Source organism: Siphateles boraxobius, unplaced genomic scaffold (assembly GCF_051911475.1).
Source record: "Siphateles boraxobius isolate OS27281-9 unplaced genomic scaffold, OSU_SipBor_1 41, whole genome shotgun sequence".
Taxonomy (NCBI): domain Eukaryota; kingdom Metazoa; phylum Chordata; class Actinopteri; order Cypriniformes; family Leuciscidae; genus Siphateles; species Siphateles boraxobius.
The window spans coordinates 36,750,512-36,766,018 of NW_027509042.1; the positions used below are offsets into that span (position 1 = coordinate 36,750,512).

Consider the following 15,507-nt stretch of genomic DNA (forward strand, 5'->3'; position numbering starts at 1 on the left):
GTTTCAGAAACTGACTAGTTGGTTAGTTTCTCCTACGACACTTCGTACTATGGTAATTAATTATTAATATTAGTATATTTAGTGACTTGAAAAGATATATTTATGATTAACATGTTTCCAACTTCTGAAAATTAATTTAGATATTTTCTGGGGGCATAAAGTGAAATATTTTACATTTTTAATGATACAACTGTCTTTTATGTCATAAAGAAAAAAAGGCATTTTCTCAAGAAATTTGTGAGGAAAAAAATATTTGGCATAATCTTTTATTTGTATAAAATAAATATTTTTATAAAATGTTTATAAAAATGTTTTAACTAAAATAAAGTCTAAACCTGCAGAAAAAAGCCCATAAAACATGAAATATCCCCTAACAGAACTCTTAAAATAGCATATTATTTGACCTTTTTATTACAAGGTTAGTTAAAAATTAGTTAACTTCAAGGTTAACTAAGTAAAATGTCATGTGGTGTGACTCCCTAAAAAGTTATATTCATAAAAAATATTTCAAAATACATAAAAAATAAGAACAAATATTTGCACATCTTTAAAAAAGAAAAATGATTAAGATGTGTACACAGTTGATAAGCAGTTTACACATTTATTCAGTGTGTAAAGAAAATGTTATGTTTATTGCTCTGTTTACTTCTATTGTAACTTATTGTTCTGTAATTTTTAGCTTTTTTTTATAATGAGGGAGTGAATTAAGTTAGGATTCTAACTTTGCTCCACAAATGTTATCTTGAACTTAACTTGTATTGAACCTGGAACATTCCTTTAAAGTTCATAAGGGCGCCTGAAGAATAAATGCTTTGTTTTGTGTATTTACTGCAGTACAAAGCAGTTTATAAAAGGAGTTCAGATCTCTAATAATATCCTCATGAGTCTCTTCCTTTGTCTCAACCAAGAGGGAATATCAGTGTTTGGATTGTCAGTTCCTCAGATGGGGCTACTAGGGGTTGCAGAGAAAGAGAAATATAAAGTCAAGCTTAATTCATGCATTATTTCTCCCAGGGTCAAATATTTCCACTTTGTGGTGCGCTCAGTGTGTGCGTGTGTGTGTGCGTGTGCGTGTGTGTGTGTGTGTGTGTGTGTGTGTGCGTGTGTGCGTGCGTGCGCGTGTGTGCGTGCGTGCGTGCGTGTGTGCGTGTGTGCGTGTGTGTGTGTGTGCAAATGTGATCGCATTCCTCAATTCACCAGCCCTCCTGAAAGTATTCCTTTGGTATGCACAACCTGTTTTGTCTGTTTTTCACATCTGTTTTTTGACATTTTGTCCGTTTTCCACATTTTGGACAAAAGAGAAATAGTAAAAGTTATTTCTAGCTCCAAAACCTAAACATTTCAACAGGTGCACATGCAAAGCGGCCAGATATTCCTCAGCAGGCGTCTGGGAATAAATAGCTTTCAGCTCCTGCAGGATAGATATATTTTCCATAGTCATTTCTGGTGTGAATTCATCATAAATGCATTATGTGCATTTATGCATAAAAGTGTAAAATCATCCCAAAGTCTCTGGTGCTCTCACATTCCCATAGGAAAGACAAGTCACAAATGAGATCTCTTATGTATTATTTTGTCTTCTAGACAGCAACAAGATTAAATGATCAAATGTAGAGTCTCCTGCTTCTCGGATTTTTCTACCAGAAAAAATACCCCACTTTTCTACACAAATGAGTTGATGAGAAGACTGTGCTCAGATTTGCCAAGATGACGTGATTAGAAATTTCTCTCTTTCTCTGCCACCGTTTGTCTGTGTGCAGAACAGTAAAGTGCGGCGTTTTGCGTTTGAGCTGAAGATGCAGGATAAAAGCACGTATCTTCTGGCTGCAGACAGTGAAGGAGAGATGGATGACTGGATCAGCACTCTCAACAAAATCCTCCACAGCAGTTTTGAGCTTGCCATGCAGGAGAGGAGGAACGGAGAACTGCACGATGGTATGTGTTTGGGCCAGTAAGAGTGTGTGCAATTCACAGATGTGTGTCTGATGGCATGTATGACATAGGTGGAGTGTGTTGATGCATTACTATACGATAATACAAGATTGTTGACACAGTTTGAGAGCACAGACGTGTATTTTAAGAGCCAGCTGAGTGGTCGTGTTTCCTATATGTGTATGTTTTCTTTGAAGAGACCACCCACTCTTTAAACGTCTTTTAATGGATAGATGCATATATCTAACACTCCTGAACTGACGCACACATAGCCATACACAAACAGTAACACTTAACACCTCTTAAACCCTTCGGATTTCACACTGGAGAGGAGGTTGGGAGTCTTTATTTACGTTTGATTAGTTTCAAAGGAGACCGCACATTCCTTTCTTCTCGCCTAGTATAAAACAACAAACACCTGCTGACCAATCAGAGTGCAGAACCAAATTAACTAATTACTAGTGGAGCAGCATGACTGTTGCTATTAGTCATAATTAGGGTTTGGTATTTGAAGAAAAAAAGAATTAAGTTAAGTTTAAGTTAATTTTGGTGCAAAATTTGTCCCGCAATGTGCTACAGACACGAATGATACCTCAAATCATGCAGATTGCTGAAGAGAAAATGGGGAAACATCCCTTGAAAGAGGAACCTGTGTCATATTTAGGGCGCTGAATATCTTGGGACAGAAAGGAACTAACCAGAACATACTACAAACATCATTTTAACATGTTTAAAGCCACTCAGAACACCTTAGAAACCATATAGCAATGCCTCAACAACCACCCACAATACCCTAACAACACCCTAGCAATCAAACAAAACACTCACATATACAGATATACAACACGTACCGGAGATATTCGTTTTCAAAACAGAATATAGCATAGTAATGCCAGAAACCACCCACAATACCCTAGCAACACCCTAGCAATCATCAAAAACTCTCTAGTAACCACATATACAGATATGAATGATTAAAACCACTCAGAACACCTTAGAAAGTGGATAGCTGTGCTATCAACTACCCACAACACCCCCTCACATCATACAAACATAGTTTGACAGCTTTAATGTTTAAGCACCCACATTTTAGTGTTTGTTATTATGATTTGACATTACTATCTGGCCGTTTGCTCAGTCACTACATGTTGAGTTATAGACATTGAGACTCATGTCTGTGTGCTGTACCACTGAGTTTGCTGGTTTTGAGAGTTTCAGTACAGCATGTGTGTTTTCTCTCACACAGACGATGAGCTGGGCAGGACAGACATATCACCAGGGAATTTTCAGGACAGTTTCCAGATTGTGAATATGTAGACACAGTATGTCCTGATTAGCTGATTATACAAACAACTATCTACAGTTTCACAGGGCGTGTGTGTGTGTGTGTGTGTGTGTGTGTGTGTGTGTGTGTGTGTGTGTGTGTGTGTGTGTGTGTGTGTGTGTGTGTGTGTGTGTGTGTGTGTGTGTGTGTGTGTGTGTGTGTGAAGGTAAATACTGCTTTTCGGCTCCTGTGTCTTGACTATAGTATGATCTCAACGCTGGCGTCCTCACTGTCTGCCCTCTCTCTACACATCCACAGTTTTTCCACCCACCCTTAGTCTTCTTGGCTAATGTTTTCCAACCATTCCACAATGAACCACACACACACACACACACACACACACACACACACACACACACACACACACACACACACACACACACACACACACACACACACACACACACACACACACACACACACACAGTCTTTCTCATCTCTCTCTTCACATCTCTCTCTCTTTCTCTTGCTCTTTATTCTCCTGTCCTCCTTTTCTCTCCTCCCTGGAATCAATCGTCTAGGCGCCTCTTCTCTCTAAAATAAGGATATTTTCTCACATTTCTCACATGGCAAGAAATCTATTTATAATTTAATATAATATTTGTTTATCATTTAAATTTATATTGTTTGAAAACAAATCAGATGTAATTTTGTATACATCTTGTTTTAAAGTTACCATTAAATCAAAATTGACAATTTATATTTAAGGAATATTGCAGTATTTATTATAAATGATTTATCTGTGCTTATTATTATTATTTTTTTTTAATTCATGTGCCCTTGTAATATGTAATCAAAATAAATTCCCCTCACACCAGTATCTCTTCTCTTATCTGATGATGCATTTACAGGCTTTACAGGTTTACGGTACAACCTGTCACTCACAACTATCCAATCAATTCCCGATGGACAAAATCAAGTTCCGCCCTACATTTTTTCTTGTTCGAGAAGCTGTTTCACTCGGATATACATCACAATAGGAATGAAAAGACTAATGAAACATCCGTTTCATGCTGATTTTAAGGATGTTTAGATATTTTACTGGAGACCAAGACAAAATAATTAAGAATTTTTTGTCATACAATATGCTGAAACAGGAAACACAATCAGATGCGGTAATTAGTGAATGCCGTCCTGTTTTTGCTTTTTAGAGTGCGAGAGACATTGAGACCAAGATGAGGAGTGAGACTCGTCTGAAACTCTTCACTCTGGACCCTGACACACAGGTGAGCCACAGCTCCAATAATAAACAGTCCATTAAATCACAGGGTGAGCTACTGGTTTTGAGCTTTGTGTGTATGTTTTGGCTTGTAGAGACTCGATTTGTCTGGCATCGAACCTGATGTGAAGCAGTTTGAGGAGAAGTTTGGGAAGAGAGTTTTGGTCAGCTGCAATGATCTGTCTTTCAACCTTCAGAGCTGTGTAGCAGAGAATGAGGAGGGACCTACTACTAACGTAAGATTCACACACACAATCACAGTGGTTCTGTGGTTATAAAGCTCTTTTCTTTTGGCGAAGTATCACTGTGTCTGATGAGGGATGTGTTGTGGCAACCAGCCAAACTCCATGGGAAAGGGAGAATTGTGTGTATATTGATAGTCAGCTCTGTACATGATTACATAAAGGTATGTAAATGTAATTATTTGAATGTTAAACCCCTTTATCCTATTTCAATATAATTTGTACACAGACATAGAAGACTTGAGTGCTCAGTAGGCTATGAGTATAAATACTGTGCCTCTATGGCAGTTTCAAAAATTACTCTGTTTGTTAGAGCGGTCCAGCATGTCAACCTTAGCTCAACACACACTTCTGGTATAGATTACCCTTATGAAAAGAAAATAAATTTGCTTATATATGAATGATCAATATATTTAATTATCTATTGTATATTTTAAATATACAGAAGAATATATTATGTTAATGTATTGAATAATACATAAGGAATTGCTGCTTTTCATATATTGAAAAATATTATATTATAATATTATATTTTGTAATGTATGTAATTTTATATTCAGTAATACACTTTATAATATTATAATATTTAGATGTACATGTTATAAAATATGGTATGTGTCTGTAATATAAATAAATTTGGACATATATGTACTATATACATATATTTACATTTATGTGGGAATGTACTGTACTGTATGTGCAATATATGTGCACACAATTATAAGGAAAATATCTATTGTGATATTTATATATATTTATATATATTTGAATATATATATATTGTTTATATTTGTAAAATTTCATTTGCACATGCCATGTTGCCATGACATGCCATTTTTTCAAAAATAAGATTTTTTTTATATTTGTTTTCAGTAAACACTATTTTTTATATACCATCACATATTTTCATGAAATTGTAACTAAGCAAACTCAAGTGAAATAAAAGTTAATGAATAAATGTTCAGCTTTATGTTAACTAATGAAAGAGAAATTAATTAACTGAGTGTATCAATGAAGCTATTGCATGTACAAATGTAGTGCAGTTTTTTTCTACATTACTATATTTTTTTTTTTAGGTATCAATATATACATGATCATGATACTGGTCTATATATAGCATTATATTGAAAAATATAAACACTAGTTTCCAATAAATGGAGATGTATTATGTCATAAATTACATTATATTTTCCAGTGTATTCCCATATATTTTTGTTTCGTATGGCTAGATGCAGCTCTCACTGTTTTCTTTAGGTGGAGCCCTTCTTCGTGGTTCTCTCCCTGTTCGATGTGCAGAACAGTAGGAAAATATCTGCAGATTTTCATGTGGATCTAAACCACCCACTGGTCCGATCCATGATCCCAGCACCAGGCGTGCAGATAAACGGAGGGGTGGACACTCCTCATGGAGAAATGCTGCTTAGTGAACTCCTGGAGGGGATGCTACAGTACCCCAGAAAAGTAAGAGAGCTGAACATTCTATTTTCAAACATGGATGGATGGATGGATGGATGCATGTGTGGTACAGGTATTCCTTACGTTATTTTTTGATCCCCATGAAGAAAACGGCTAATAAATCATACTTACTGATGTTTTTTGAAAAATAAAAAATGCAGAAAGTTTTCTGTGATGGGTAGATTTATAGGTAGGGTAAGGATATATATATATATATATATATATATATATATATATATATATATATATATATATATATATATATATATATATATATATATATATATATATATAATTGTAAGAATGTATAGTTTGTACAGTATAAAAATCATTATGTCTTTGGAATGACACCATAAAACATAAAAACCCAACGTGTGTGTGTGTTTACTGAGCTATACTTTAGGGACAGTTTGTCCGCAGAAGTTAGCTATATCTAACCTCCCTTTGGGGACATTCTTATTTGGAAAAACGATACATCAATAAAATACACAATTCTTTCAGTAAGAGAAGTCTGTGTGCTCATTTTTGTTTTAGGGTGTCTTCTCTGTGACGTGTCCTCACCCTGACATCTTTCTGGTTGCACGAATCGAGAAAGTTCTGCAGGGAGGCATTACCCACTGCGCTGAGCCCTACATGAAGAGCTCCGACTCCAGCAAGGCAATGGGCCTAACATAACCACACACATACAGAAACAACACAGCTGATCCAAACATATACACAATCAAAACAGAAGTACCAAATACACAAAGTCAATCAAAACACTTAGTGGTTATTACAGGGATAAGGAGAAGGATAATCAGGGCTTAGGGTTCATAAACTTGCAAACAATCCTCCACATCCCACAATGACCCTTGCAATATCCTGCCAAAATCTACTCTACGTTACCAACTAAAACTCCCGCAAGGCTCACGGGAACATACTGTCTGCCCAGTTTACTGTTAATAAAATGTCTCTTGAGAGGTTGTGGGGAAAACTGTGTGTGATTTGCTTCACAGGTTGCTCAGAAGGTTTTGAAGAATGCCAAGATGGCCTGCAGCAGACTGGGCCAGTACAGGATGCCTTTCGCATGGGCAGCCCGGTGAGACAAAACTGTCTGGCAATGCTCTATTCTTCTCTCTGTGTGTTGTGTCAATCACAATATTTAATCTTTTTGTTCTTTTCCACAGGCCTGTGTTTAAAGATGCCTCAGGAACTCTGGATAAAAGCGCTCGGTTCTCCGCGCTGTACCGGCAAGACAGTAATAAACTCTCAGAAGAGGATCTTTTCAAACTGCTGGCAGATTTTAGGAAGTCAGTATCCACCAAGTCATCAAACTTTTCTTACATTTATGCATTTGGCAGACGCTTTTATCCAAAGCGACTTGCATTGCATTTCAAGGTACACATTTACATTCTTAACAGTTCTTGCTTTCCCTGGGAATCGAACCCATGACCTTGGTGTTGCAAGTGCCAACACTTTACTGTTTGAGCTACAGGAAATTTCCGTCAATTTATGAGACAACGCTACCCAGCCATTTATGGAAATTTCCGGCTTTCTGTGTTTTCACTGTTATACGATAGGGGGCGCTATTACACATCCTCTGAATCTCCTGATCAAAACACAGGCGAAGAAGCAGCAGACACAAGCGATGACGTGCCAAATGCATATATAAAATATATATATTTTTATGTGATCATCAACAACATTAAACAGCATATAAATCAAAACTGCATAATGTTACCGAAAGACAAATGTGGATCCAGGACGAGCTATAGAACTGTGCAAGCTTTGGGGGTGTTGATGGACTCGATCTACTCCATCTATGTTTCAATTATCGTTCTGAATCCAATCTATATCTAGTCAAAAACATGTTTGTTTTGTTTTTTTGGCTTGAAATATACACATCTTTTTTATGAAACTTACCCACATTCAAGTTTTGATAAAAAAAGAACGCATTAAGCTTGAATAAAACACGTTTTTTGTGAAAATGATCAAAAATGCTGGTAGTGACTACTTTTTTTTTTATTAACGCCGATGGGGAAAGAGTGTAAATCATATTCTTCTGCAGTGTATTTCCAGCTGTGGATGGTCCCACTGTTAGACATGTATTTTGTAGTACAGTACTTCTCAGAGGGGCACTTTTTCAGTCCCCCTACAGAGAAATGAGCTTCTAAAATAAACGTACTGTATACAGTATATCAAAATTGTATCCACAGACCTGAGAAGATGGCTAAATTACCTGTCATCCTGGGTAACCTGGATGTGACCATTGATAATGTCCCTCCTGATATGGCTAGTAAGTCTTAAAAATATTTGTTAATGTAACCCTTATCTAATGCACATCTTTTCTGATGATAATTTTCCGTCATATTTTCTACCCTGATTCTCTGAGTGTCCGTGCCCTATTTGTGTGCCTTGAATTGGTCACTTGAACTCAAATTTTCTCCTCTCCGTTGCCTCTCCAGATTGTGTCACTCCATCCTACATCCCAGTGAGGCCTTTTCAAAGTAATGGGCCAAGCAATGGTGTTCTGTTGGAGGTGGAGGAGTTTGTTCCCTGTATTGCCAAGTGCTCTCAACCTTTCACCACCTACAACAATCATCTATATGTCTATCCCAAGCACCTCAAATATGACAACCAGAAGTCTTTCGCCAAGGTACTTTAGCATTTAGCATTTTTAGCATTAGCATTTTCTTGCAAAATAAGTGCCTTCGGCCAGAGGTATTGACATAAGAGATGGCCAGTGTAATGAAAGCTCTGTTTACACCTGCCGCTCATAAAATGTGCACTTAGAGATTTGACAGTAATTAGTTTTCAGGATCATGTTTTTTCTTTCTCTAATGTGACTCAGGCGAGGAACATTGCAGTATGTGTGGAATTCAGAGAGTCGGATGAAGAGGATGCTCAACCTTTGAAGGTAAACATCTGGATTTATAAAGATTTACCCCAAGATTTATAAAGAGTGTAGAATATACTTAATTTGACCTGAAGATAATATTGCTCCATGTTTATGCATGTCATTGTTATGTGTAGTGCATAAATGGTCGTCCAGGAGGTCCTCTCTTCACCAAACATGCCTATGCAGCTGTACTGCACCACCAGCAAAACCCAGAGTTCTATGATGAGGTGATGAATGAGGCACTGAAATACATATTTTAGCAATGCAGGGCATGATTATATAAGTGGAGAAATTATCTATACTTTGGGGTCCAAAAGTGTGAGATCAAATGACAATCTGGGGGTTAAAATTAAAATCTAATTTAAACCAGAAAATAAACAGAACATTTTATGTTTTTTAAACATTTTAAACAGAGCAAAAATGGGATGTACCAAACATTTTTAAAATTTGTTAAATTTTTATCCGAACTTTTCACTCAAATTGTTTTATGTTTATAATATAAGTTTATAATACATTATTATTTGGGATGAAAGAATTTAAAGAATTTTTACTTTCTTTTAAAATCCCCCAAAAACTTTTATTGGTAGTTAATTTCTTTAGTATAATGATAATAGTGTGCCAGTTATCCAAATATAAGAGATTTTATCATTGTATTTTCAGATTTGGGTATACAGTGTTTACTTATATATTTCAAATATTCAGGATTCTTTCCTTTTTGATCCCAATTATTTTTTTTTATTGGTATACAGTAAGATGACATGTTCAGACTGATCTTACATTTAAAAATTCTTGTATGTTTATATATTGTATGTGTATATACTGTATCTTGCAGATAAAAATCGAGTTGCCCACACAGCTTCATGAAAAACATCACCTGCTCTTCACTTTGTACCATATCAGCTGTGACAGCAGCACAAAGAAACGGGACATAGTGGAGACCCCAGGTACAGCATGCTGAATAAAGCAGACAAGGCTAATTTGTTGAGGCATGGGGTGGGGCTCCAGGAACTTGCATTTTTGGTACTTTTAGCTTGTTGTACATAATATTTCGGCAGCATTATCAAAGAGAGACATATCAGTGAAGTGTAGTCTTTGGATGTGCCGAATGTTTTCTCTCACTTCTATCTGATTCTCTGTCAGTGGGGTCTGCCTGGCTTCCTTTGCTTAAAGATGGTCGTGTTGTTATGAGTGAGCAACTCATCTCTGTGGCATCCAACCTACCAAATGGTTACCTCAGCTGCCAGGAGGGTGTTAGCAAGGTAAACCCACTATGCGTAGTCATAACAAATACCTTCCCATCTTGGCAAAAATTGCAGCCATTTGTGGACCAAATGTGAACCTGTATCTGTTGAGACTGTGTGCGTGCGTGCGTGCGTGTGTGTGTGTGTGTGTGTGTGTGTGTGTGTGTGTGTGTGTGTGTGTGTGTGTGTGTGTGTGTGTGTGTGTGTGTGTGTGTGTGTAGTCTAATTTGCCATTTGGATATACTTTGTGAATATCAAGATCTAATTATTATTGACCTTTTTGTCTTAGTTGATCTTATTGCATAGTATTAGTTTTTTATATCTCAGAGGTTGCTCTTTCATGGCTAACATCCACTTTAGATACTTAGATATTTCTCCTAAAAATTCCATAAGAGAGTCTTTGAGAATTTGATGAGGAGTCTTTGAATTCGTATTGAAATATCTGACTTTGTTGAAATCTCTTTTGAAACACTTTAGCACATACACAGAGACATACAAATCACTGAGATCTTTTCACAGGAAAATGAAATTAAGAAATCTGAGAAGGCATGTAACTTCATCAAAAGTCTATATTTGTCCTCTTTTAATCTCATTGCTGTCTAGGGGAACTAATTGAGACATTAAAGAGATCTTTAGTTGATGATCTGTCAGTATAATTAAACCATTTAAAATTGATGTTGTGTTTATGGATGTTGTCTTTGCAGCACTCTAGTCCTGAGATAAAATGGGTGGATGGAGGACGTCCTCTCTTCAAAGTGTCCACACATCTGGTCTCTACCATATACACTCAGGTATGACTTATAAAGGATATAGATCCTAAGTATGATGTTATTAACATTCAGAATCAATAAGGTATATTTCAAGTAGTTCAAGTACTGTAGTTTTAGCATGCTAATGAAAAGAGCAGTGCTAATGTACTTGGTCTTGGTGAACTAGATCTGCTATGAATGCTGCTTCTGCTGCTATGATTAGTCATAAGTTCTTTATTAATGTAGTCCCACTATGTAATTTAAACATCTCTCTTCATCTCCTTAGGATCAGCACCTGCACAATTTTTTCCATCATTTCCAGAGTATGCAGTCTGGTGCCACCCGTCCAGCTGAGGGTGAGCTTGTCAAATACCTCAAGGTGAGCATAGAGAAGTTAGAGAAGCAGGTTTAATCTGATTTATATTATTATGTTGGAAAAAAACATTACCCATAAATTCCTAGAGTCTTCATGCCATGGAAGGTCATGTTATGATCAACTTCCTGCCGACCATTTTAAACCAACTGGTTCATGTTCTGACCAACGCCAGTAATGAGGATGTGGCTGTAAACACCACCAGGTGAGAGAGCAGGAGTTGCCAAAATCAGAACACTGGATCTCTGGAACAACTGGAACAACTCTTGTTGTTCATCTGTCTCCCCTGCAGGGTCATGGTCCACATTGTTGCTCAGTGCCACGAAGAGGGTCTAGAACATTACCTGAGGTCATATGTCAAGGTAAATCAAGTTCTGAAACATTTGACCATGGTTATTATGGATATGTACAATGTCCTAATTTTTGTGCAGTTTCTAAAGTAGACTTGGTTACATGATTTTCTTAATTTTATTCCAGTACGTGTTTAAAACAGAGTCCTATTTAACCAGTAACAGTAAGACAGTGCATGAAGAACTGGCCAAAGCCATGACATCCATCTTAAAGCCTTCAACTGACTTCCTTACCAGCAACAAGCTTCTCAAGGTACTGAAAACATCGTTCGGTTTTAACACTCTTTAATCTCTGAAGGTTGTATTTGTCATTGGTTAAAATGTATACTTTGGTGTTTCAGTATTCGTGGTATTTTTTTGAAGCCTTGTTAAAGTCAATGGCACAGTTCCTGATGGAAAGTGGCAAGGTCAAGGTAAATATTATCATATGCCTCTCTCAGAACTACTCCTTACAAACTTTTCAATGGTACCCATGGTTTTCGCCGAAATATCCTGGTTAAAACAATAAAAAATGGAATTTGCCTCAACAATGTAAATTAACCAAAATGAAAAGATTCTGAAAGCTTCTTAGACATTTGAAGGAGATCCCAGAGGTTTTACTGTAGTAACAGTTACTGTATTAATTATGGATTTTAGAATTTTTTTTTTACCATGGTTTTTGTAAGGTATGCTGTATTAGGTAGTTAACCATGCTCCTTTTATTATTTGTCTGAGCCGTGTTTTTGTATATGTAGCTGTCCAGGAACCAGCGCTTCACGGCTTCGTTCCACCATGCTGTGGAGACATTGGTAAACATGCTGATGCCCCACATCACACAGAAGTATAAGGATAACCTGGATGCTGCCCGCAATGCCAATCACAGCCTGGCTGTCTTCATAAAGGTACCGCCAGAAGAAGAGCTGCTCTCTCTACAATGAGCAATTGATTTATACTCTAAAAAAAAACTGACTAATATTTGAAAATTTCATCAGTAAAGATCCTCTATGAAGTTGTCTTTAAAGGCTTGTATCATTTCATGACAATTTGAAGTAATCATTTAACAACAGTGCTTTCTCACTAACTGTCCTACAGCGCTGTTTTACCTTTATGGATCGAGGATTTGTCTTCAAGCTGATAAACAATTACATCACCTGTTTCATACCTGGAGATCCCAAGGTACACAACAACATTGTTATATGAACTTATATAGCTATAGTGCTAATTCTACAATATACAATAAAATATACTGTTATTATAATCAAATACAATTTAATGTTCAAAGGTCTGTGGTTGGTAATATAACTAATGCAGCTTTTATTTGATCAATATAATATAATAAAATTGTGTCTCTTTGTGTCTTGCAGACGCTGTACGAGTTTAAGTTTGAATTTCTGCGGGTAGTGTGTAATCATGAACACTATGTACCCCTCAATCTGCCCATGCCTTTTGGGAAGGGCCGCATTCAGAGGTTTCAAGGTAAACATACAGGGATATTCTACTGCGTGCTGTTGTTGAAACAGTCTAAGAAATTGTCTGACATCACTCTTGAAAGGTTAAGTTGTTCATCAGGAAAATTAGATTTAATAGAACTCTCCCTTCCTCTCTCTGATGCTTCTGTCCTTTTGGGCTTTCTGTGCCTTTTGCTCATATTCTGCCATGCCTTTCCACTGTTTCCTCTTTCTTTGTGTGTGCTAGCTTTTCTGTGTCACATTAAGGAGACTCATGCCAGAAGTGTAGGTGAGCAGTCCTGCTTGCCTATGACTGAACAATGTTCGTGTGTCTAGTCTTAATGACACAGTCTATGTCTCTCTTCAGTGTCCTAGTCCCCTCTGTCTTACACGTTGCTAATTCATTCATCAGTCTAGATTCTAGTCTAGATCTTGATTGACTGATTGATCGATTGGGTGTTTAAAACTGTTGTATTTTCTGAATAGCTGTCTGTGAAATGGCCATTGAGTCTGTCTGTCAAATATCTTCTAATGTATGTGTTCTTTGTACTTTGCTGTACCATACCTTCTGTGAAGTTATTTAGGTGCATATTTGTCAATGCCATGCTTTTGGTTTTATTATAAAAAGCTGTAGAAAATGTTTGTTTATGGAATTAAAAGGATTTTTCTCAACTAGTGCCTCTGGTCTTTTTAAGATAGCTGGAGGTTACATTCAGTATCTGCGGTGTAAGGTCTTTCTTTCTTTTTCTTTTCTCTGTCTTCATAGATCTGCAGTTGGACTACTCACTGACTGATGATTTCTGCAGGAATCACTTCCTAGTGGGTTTGTTGTTGAGGGAGGTGTGTGGGGCCCTTCAGGAGTTTGGGGAAGTCCGTCAGATTGGCATTCAAGTTCTCAAGAGTCTGATGATCAAACACACATTTGACGATCGCTATGTCTCAAAGGTCAGTGCCCAATTGCAATCCCTTATGTTAAAAAAACACTTTATTTATATTAAGGGCATTAGCACTAAGGGATTTCTTACATTTTTAACCGCCTTAGAAACTTAGCTTAACAAATAAATAATAAATGAATATATCTATATCTGGTAAAAGTGGTCTCCAGTAAATTTTAATAAACAGTATAGTATAGTAGCTAGAAACTTGATTGAAAGAAATCGCAATATGCAGTATGGAAGGCCTACCTTTCAGTCATCTTTTAGATTAACTGGTTACCAGTACCTTATAGAATAAATTTTTAAGATTTTAATCTATGTTTTTAAATCTTTGCATGGTACAGCGCCTCAATACATTGCTAATCTCATTCATATTCATGAGTCAAAGAGATCATTGCGATCTAATGCACATGATTTCTTACATGTTCTGCGATCAAAACTAAAGTCCAGAGGTGACCGCGCATTTGCGGTAGCTGCCGCAAGGCTATGGAATAGTTTACCAGTGTATTCGAGATAATCATCATCTCTGAATGGTTTTAAGAAACAGTTAAAAAAAAAATTTTTTACATTAGCTTTTGATCAAGTATGACAGCTGAGGTTTTGTCACTGTTGCAACCTGTCTAATTTAGTCTTGAACGATCTGTGTTGATGTTTTTTCGTGGTTATTATTTTTTCAAATTTTTTCGCCTTTTATTTTTAATTTCATTGTACAGCGCTGTGGTCAACTATGTTGTTTTATTATGTGCTTTATAAATAAAGTTGGATTGGATTGGATAAAGGCCTTGCTTTATGGAATGTCCATGCACTGAGAAATACATATTTTAACATGATTTTGTCACGGATACAGACTTTGGTTTAGCTCATAAGTCTCCAATGTTCTCCCTCTGGTTTATCCTGCCAGATTTGGGCTTAAAATGCTAAATGTTATTTTAAGTATCTTATGCTCCTCAAATTCCAATTCATCATTTATTTGATAAAAAATAGAGTAAAAACAGTCATATTGTGAAATATTATGGCTATTTCCCTATAGGAACTGTACTGTGTGCCTATTGCCTATTTTTTTTTAAAGTGCCTGGATGCTTTGCCAAAATTGTCACAGAATGAACTTACTTGCCTTAAACAGATATTGATTTTTAACTGGTAAATATCTAACCTGAATATTTTACTATTTGTATATGTTTGTGCAGAGTCAGCAGGCCAGGTTGGCGACACTCTATCTACCCTTGTTTGGGTTGCTGCAGGAGAACGTTCACAGAGTAAATGTGAAAGACACGTCGAATTTTAACACCAACCAGGTGAATCATCTTTTTTAACTTTTTCTCCTTTACTCTCTCTATTCTTGAGCAGCTTAGATTTCACATGCCATCTGAAATGTTAGGTTG

At 36.6% G+C, this 15,507-nt stretch overlaps 1 protein-coding gene across 8 annotated transcripts in view; it reads left to right on the top strand.

The window, feature by feature from the left end:
- The window catches only part of dock9b (dedicator of cytokinesis 9b), a 125,396-nt gene that overhangs the window by 78,670 nt on the left and 31,219 nt on the right, over positions 1 to 15,507 (top strand). For 7 of the 8 annotated variants that reach the window (XM_077199334.1, XM_077199330.1, XM_077199333.1 and 4 more), the window contains exons 8-32: positions 1,761 to 1,935; positions 3,179 to 3,237; positions 4,408 to 4,482; positions 4,571 to 4,711; positions 5,972 to 6,178; positions 6,707 to 6,829; positions 7,168 to 7,250; positions 7,339 to 7,461; positions 8,368 to 8,447; positions 8,617 to 8,807; positions 9,003 to 9,068; positions 9,185 to 9,277; positions 9,883 to 9,994; positions 10,191 to 10,309; positions 10,996 to 11,082; positions 11,327 to 11,419; positions 11,503 to 11,618; positions 11,706 to 11,775; positions 11,891 to 12,016; positions 12,105 to 12,176; positions 12,498 to 12,644; positions 12,835 to 12,918; positions 13,107 to 13,218; positions 13,957 to 14,135; positions 15,313 to 15,420. In XM_077199334.1, coding sequence (XP_077055449.1) covers positions 1,761 to 1,935; positions 3,179 to 3,237; positions 4,408 to 4,482; positions 4,571 to 4,711; positions 5,972 to 6,178; positions 6,707 to 6,829; positions 7,168 to 7,250; positions 7,339 to 7,461; positions 8,368 to 8,447; positions 8,617 to 8,807; positions 9,003 to 9,068; positions 9,185 to 9,277; positions 9,883 to 9,994; positions 10,191 to 10,309; positions 10,996 to 11,082; positions 11,327 to 11,419; positions 11,503 to 11,618; positions 11,706 to 11,775; positions 11,891 to 12,016; positions 12,105 to 12,176; positions 12,498 to 12,644; positions 12,835 to 12,918; positions 13,107 to 13,218; positions 13,957 to 14,135; positions 15,313 to 15,420 — 2,841 coding nt within the window. Of the gene's footprint in view, positions 1 to 1,760; positions 1,936 to 3,178; positions 3,238 to 4,405; positions 4,483 to 4,570; positions 4,712 to 5,971; positions 6,179 to 6,706; positions 6,830 to 7,167; positions 7,251 to 7,338; positions 7,462 to 8,367; positions 8,448 to 8,616; positions 8,808 to 9,002; positions 9,069 to 9,184; positions 9,278 to 9,882; positions 9,995 to 10,190; positions 10,310 to 10,995; positions 11,083 to 11,326; positions 11,420 to 11,502; positions 11,619 to 11,705; positions 11,776 to 11,890; positions 12,017 to 12,104; positions 12,177 to 12,497; positions 12,645 to 12,834; positions 12,919 to 13,106; positions 13,219 to 13,956; positions 14,136 to 15,312; positions 15,421 to 15,507 lie in introns of all 8 variants that reach the window. The other variant, XM_077199329.1, reaches the window with a different exon arrangement.